Genomic DNA, 6,000 nt, shown 5'->3' on the forward strand with positions numbered 1-6,000 from the left:
TAAATCAATCAACCACGGTCTCCTGAACCTGGTGTCTGGGAGCCTCCAGCAGCTCCTCTGGAGGCGAGGGGGTAATCCACCCCATCCTCAGTGTCTGCCAGGCAGTAGGTCTGTCTATTTCTTTCTCCAGTTCCCACCCCTACAACACCCCATCACAAAATTTAATTTTGAATTTTGGAGAAGTCATTAGCCACATTTAAAATTTTTTTTAAAAGGATGGGGAGTAAAAAAGACTGAATTTTAATTTAATTTTAAATTCTAACAGTTGGAAAAATGAGTTCCTCAAACTTTTCCTTTGGTTCATTTATTTATTCTAAGACACCACCACTAACACAGAGATGATCAATAATTTCTTCAACTCAAAAATCTCTAAAATTTCTAAAAATATCATTTGCTTTGTCTCCCCCTTTGCACTCAATAAAATGAAATCTAAAATTAAAAAAAAATTTAAAGCCTATACTCACTAGCCTACCTCAATACTATCTTTGTCAACTAGCTCTTACCCATTAAAATATAGAATAACCTTTTAAGTCTTAAAAGAACCCACACACATAGAACAGATTAAAATGATATATATTAAAGTAATTTTAGAAGATTAGAAAGCTCAGAAACTTTGAATCAAGATTCTTCCCATTGCTAATGTTATATTTAATCTCTGAAACATGATTATAAGAAAGAATGTTTTACTTTTTCCACCAAGAGCTGTGTCATACCTACACATTTGGAATAGTTAACTCTGAATAAGTTAATAATGGGAATTGCAATTCTTTCCCTTCATTACTACAGTCCTCCATCTGAGAAACCATCAGAGTAAAATATCATCTTTCTAATTTGGGTCAGAAAATCAGGGGTTATGGAAACTTCCAAGAGACAATCAAATACCACTGCTCTTAGGAATGTCTCATCTTGAAATACTGAGCAACTAACACACTAAGGATTTTTCTAGCAAAGAAAAACTACACATTCATAAACTGAGTTAATTTCTAGGAGGAAATTAAAAATGAGGGCGAACCCAATTCCCACCTTTACTCCAGTAGTGCAGGAAAATTTAAGACTCATTTCTCATTTATTTAAAGAAAGAAAACCAGAACCTAATCGGAAACCTTTTTACTAAAAGAATCAAATTGTTTCAGTTTTAAACTTGTTGAATATTAGCCACGTGTATTTTTCCCCTATAAGTTGTTAACTTTCTTTTTGATTTGAAGGCTAACTCACATTACAATCATTAAAGCAAAAGTGAATGGAATAAAAATTTAATCCAGCTCTTGTATCTTGCAAACTCCTTTCATTTTAGCCCCTAACTACAAGTTGTCATGTTGTTATTGTTTTAATTTTATTAAATGTGAAACTATTCCTAAAGGTAAAAATTTTAGTTTGAGACCATTCAGCGACCCAAGTATTTCTTCAGAGCCTCTAAAATTCATTAAATAAATTGAATTTTTTTTCAATTTACAAGACAACCCTTCAGATTTTTAAACCTGTAACATCAGAAAATTCAGCTGTAAAATAGGAAACAAGTTAGAACACATTGAGGGTTACCATGCTTTTATGAATGGGTATGAGACTAATATTCATTTTAATAGGTAAAAATGAGGAAAGAAACATTAACCTGACTAAAGAAACCAAAATTAGGACTATTTAACTTCAATATATTTCACCTTGAAAAAACACTTGTGCATCTTTTTTTTTTTTAACAGTAACACCTTTTATTTTGATGACACCCGTTGACAGTAAATATGCCATCCTTAGGTCACAGTCCTATAGGAAAAGGCATATAAATAGTGGCAAGAACAAAAGTTGAATTCCCTCAAAAAATAATTTCCTGAAGTAAACAAGTCTCATTAAAATTGTAGCCCTTCACCTCAACTTCTTTCATGTCTCTCAAAAGAAAACACATACACAAACTCTCCACAACTATTTTTTAAATGTCTTGAGTTTTTCTATTTTTGTACCAACATTTGACAGCAAATATATATCAAAATTCAACAAAAAGCCAAAATTGTTAACCAAAACCCAATACAGGCAAAACAAGGGTTTGAGAAAAGGGCAGAGAACCTCAATGTCATTTTTTTTTTAAATTCAAATTAATTGCTCTTTTCAGTTTAAGATATTGTTTAAATTACATGAAAAAGATTCAACGTAAATACAAAATATCAACACTTTTAAATCAAAACTGACTTCCTCTTCTTTAAAACCTATAGAGGTACATTTAAGTTGTTGGGGTTTTATGAGTCTCAGAAATTTAAATCATAATTCATTTAGTACTGAGTGTTATCTGAGAAAACACTTTATCTTAGATAATAAAAAACAAGTATATGTACACATATGTATACATAGTATATATGTGCAGTTGTTCATTTTGCTTAGAATGTCATAATTAAATAATTTCTCTTCTGTACTGAGATTGAAAGTCAGTAACCCACCCAAATGAAGGAATACTTTCAGACTAAAGACACATATCACAACATGCTTCCTCAAAGAACAGAAAACGAGAAAGCACACCGACTTCATGAAAACAAACTTTTTTAAAATCTGGGACTTGAAAAATTGATTCATGCTAGAAAAATGAAGTCCCTCTCACCACCACTATCTCCCCAGCCCCCCCAAAAGACAACTGTCTCAATGTTTGGACTCAAAAATTATTTCAGAAAGGGGGGGAACACACAAAAGATCTAATTGAATATGGGTATGGAAAGGCAGATTTTTACCCAGTCTTCTCACAAACCTCCTCCCCATTCCAACTCAAAGAGCCCTTAGCAATGCATTTTGGAGGGAACAAGAAGGAGCCTAGAAATAAAAGCAAGCAGATGGCTTGAGAAAAAAGATCCATAAATATAGGGCACCATGAAAATTAAAATATAAATGTTTTGAGTTCCATTTCATCACATTTTGCTATTTCAAGCTTTTCACTTCATTCTCTTTAAAATGTAAACCATCCTCTAGCAAAAAAACAAAAAATTTCAAAATCCCAGTCATTAGGGATATTTCTCAGCAATATTCAGCTTTCAATTCAAATATCCATAATCAATAAATCTACTAGTGTCTAAGTGTTTGCATCTTATTCTCATATTCAGAAAGTTTCAAAATATTGAGACTTCTTCCAATTTTATTGCCTCTTTACTCCTAACTGTAATTGCCCTCCCAATAACAGTATTTCAAGCATTTGAGGATAAATCACAAGCTGTACAAACACAGTAACAAGCCATATTGATCATCTATAGATATAATAGTTGCAAGTAAAATATCTTAAGCTAAACCAATGCACAGATTCTCGCATTAAACTTTCTAGATCCTTGAACTACCCCCCCCAAAAAAATACCCAGCCACCCTCTTGTCTTCTCTTACCCAGGAAAAGTCCAGAGACTATGCAAACTTCCAGTTTTGAAATGGGGGTTGGGGGGAATAAAGATTTACTGGGGGTTGCTTCCAACCAACCACACAAGAGAAAACTCTGTACTGTCAATATGTTTAAAGTCTGATGTGAGAGAAGTAGAAAGAATGCTCTACACTCCCAGCCAGAGTGCAACATACAATTTCAGAATTCGAAATATCTGAAATCCACCATGAATTTTTATAAAGCACTTTAAGAGATACCCCATTTTGCTGGCGAGAGGGGATAGTGGGTACTGGAACACACCACAACACACACACACAACCATTCATCCACGGAGTTCTAGACCCTCCAAAGAGCCCCAGCTCACAGCCTGAACACAAAGCTCTCACCCCAGATGGTCCCCTTGTAACAATGGGCTGAAGGAGTGGGGGTGGGGGGGCTCGAAAAGGATAGTACAGCCAAAGCATATTCTGTGAAAAATCCAGTTGGGGAGAAAGGCGATCTAAGATCTGAGGGACTGTGGGAGGGGGTCTATGGGGGAAAAAAAATGTTTTTGCCTCTTACAGAAATATAAATAAAGCACAAGCATAAGAGGATTCTTGGGGGAGAGTAGGAGAGGCTCATTCCACATCCTCTAGGGAGTAGAAAAGAAGTACCCCCCTCAATCCACTTAAGAATTATGGTGTGGGAAGGTGAGAAAAAACAGAAAATGAGGCCTGCTAGGAAGTTGTAGAAATCGTCTTCAGATTTAAAGCTTCCCAACAAACATGGCCCCACACTTTGAACAAACTCCACAAGGTTTTTCTCCCCTATTGATTTTTCCCCCTTTATTTCTACAAGTAACATCTTTAGCTCACCCCCAGCCCCAACTTTTTTTTTAAAACAAGCTGTAAACCACCCATTACAAGATCTTGGCCTATCTTCCCTCCCAGCCCCCAACATCCGGAGTTGGGGGTGGGAAGGCCAGTAATGGTTTTCCACTGGAGACATTTATGAACCCCTGAACTGTCTCTCAGCCCCCCATTAGAATTTTTCCCTACCTTTGTTTTTTGGGAACGGAGTGTTCAATCTCCAGGCGTTTTCCTTGCAATTCGACTTTGCCTAAAGATTAAAAAAAAGAGAGACCTGAACGTTAGAGTGAAGTGGGGGTGCGGATGGAGGACACATACTTAGGTATTTCAAGAGTTACTGGGATTGGAGACCTACATAGAAATCTAGGCAGTGGCTTCCGCAATCCAATGGGAAAAGATTGGACTTGGAATGGTGGAATCTATAAATTCGTTGTTATGTTTTCTTAATTTTAATCTGTTTTGCTTAATCACAAAAGCTACTTGAGAGGGTCGTTCGGAGAGCCTGATTCCGGAAATGTGCGAGGGCATTTGTGTGAAGAGTGCTGCCTCCATGGCTCCCAGATGTGGGGAGTAGGTGCCAGGAGAAAAGGGTTCCCCGTTTCCCGTAATGGGGGGGGGGGTGCAGAATGAAACTTTAATTTTCTTTTGAGGCATGGGAGAAGGGCTTCAGGCGGTGGGTCGTCACCTGTCGGGGCTGGTCCGCAAGCAAAGAACCTGAAGGAGACCAGCGGGGCCCCGCGGGGAGGGTCCCTTGCGGCCACAGCGCGCGCCTCTTGGCCCAGCCTCGGCGTCTCGGGAAGCAGCATGGCGACCCGGCGCCGCCGCCGCCGCCGCGCCACCCCGCTCACGCCCCACTTTCAAATCAAAATGGCTCAAGCCCCAAGCCCTGCGCGGGAGGCGGGAGCCCCTTCCTCCCATGCCCTGCCAGAGGGCTGCAGTTCCCACCCAAAGAGGGGGAAACCCGAGACGGTGTGGGGACCCCCTTCACGACTGGAAAGGCCCAGGATTGAGGAATGGGAGCTGGGGGTGTTCAAGTTGGGGGGCCATCCAGCGACGCACAGGGAGGGGCTGGCCGTGGAAATAACGCCCAGGCTGGGTCGTTTGAGCCCCTAAAGCCACCACCCCCACTACTGCGAACAGGGGCTCCCGCCCCGTCGGTGGGGAGTAAAGGGAACCCCCTCCCCATCTTCCCATCTCCGGCTGGAAGAGGGGCAAGGAAATCCCTAATGTTTCTGCTCCGGGGTGTGGTTGGGTGAAGGGACGGGGGCGTCGGAGGTCGGTAGAGTGTGGATACTGAAGTCGAGCCCCACAGGCCCAGGGAAAAGTAGAGTTAGCAGGCAAGGAAAGAGGAGGTGAGGGTCCCCGTTGTTCCGGATTTCGATGTGTTTTTTCCGGGGAGGTGGCTACGCTCTTACCCGAGAAAGTTTCGATGGCCTTCATCGCCCAGTGCTCGTCGGGGCAGTCCACGAAAGCGTAGCCGGATTTGACCAAGAACTGGCCGCTGTAGGAGATCTTGTGCTCCGCAAATACTTTCTCCAAGTCCGCGGGGGTCACGCTCTCGTTGAGGTTACCGATGTAAAGCTTGTTCATGGTTGCGGTGTCGGGGCAGGACGCGGTCCGGGTAAGGCCGTACGGGCAGGCGCTGGCGGCAAACCTCCTAGGCCCAGAGGCGGGGAGGCCGGCGGCAGGAGCCGCAAACTTTCTTTGCACCCCACTCCAGAAGTTGTCCGGAGCCCAGGGCAGGAAGGGCGGCCTGAGGGCGCGCGGAGATTGCCGGAGAGTTAGGGGAAAGCTGGAGAGAAGTGCCCGTGGTGC

At 41.7% G+C, this 6,000-nt stretch overlaps 1 protein-coding gene across 3 annotated transcripts in view; it reads right to left on the bottom strand.

The window, feature by feature from the left end:
* Positions 1-5,775, bottom strand: part of Igf2bp1 (insulin like growth factor 2 mRNA binding protein 1) — a 43,819-nt gene extending 38,044 nt beyond the window's left edge. For all 3 annotated transcript variants that reach the window (XM_027924755.2, XM_027924754.2, XM_027924753.2), the window contains exons 1-2: positions 5,601-5,775; positions 4,375-4,435 (exon numbers count right to left, since the gene is read on the bottom strand). In XM_027924755.2, coding sequence (XP_027780556.1) covers positions 4,375-4,435; positions 5,601-5,775 — 236 coding nt within the window. The remainder of the gene's footprint in view (positions 1-4,374; positions 4,436-5,600) is intronic.
* Between the last annotated feature and the right edge of the window lie 225 nt (positions 5,776-6,000).

The sequence above is a fragment of the Marmota flaviventris genome, chromosome 17 (assembly GCF_047511675.1).
Source record: "Marmota flaviventris isolate mMarFla1 chromosome 17, mMarFla1.hap1, whole genome shotgun sequence".
NCBI lineage: Eukaryota > Metazoa > Chordata > Mammalia > Rodentia > Sciuridae > Marmota > Marmota flaviventris.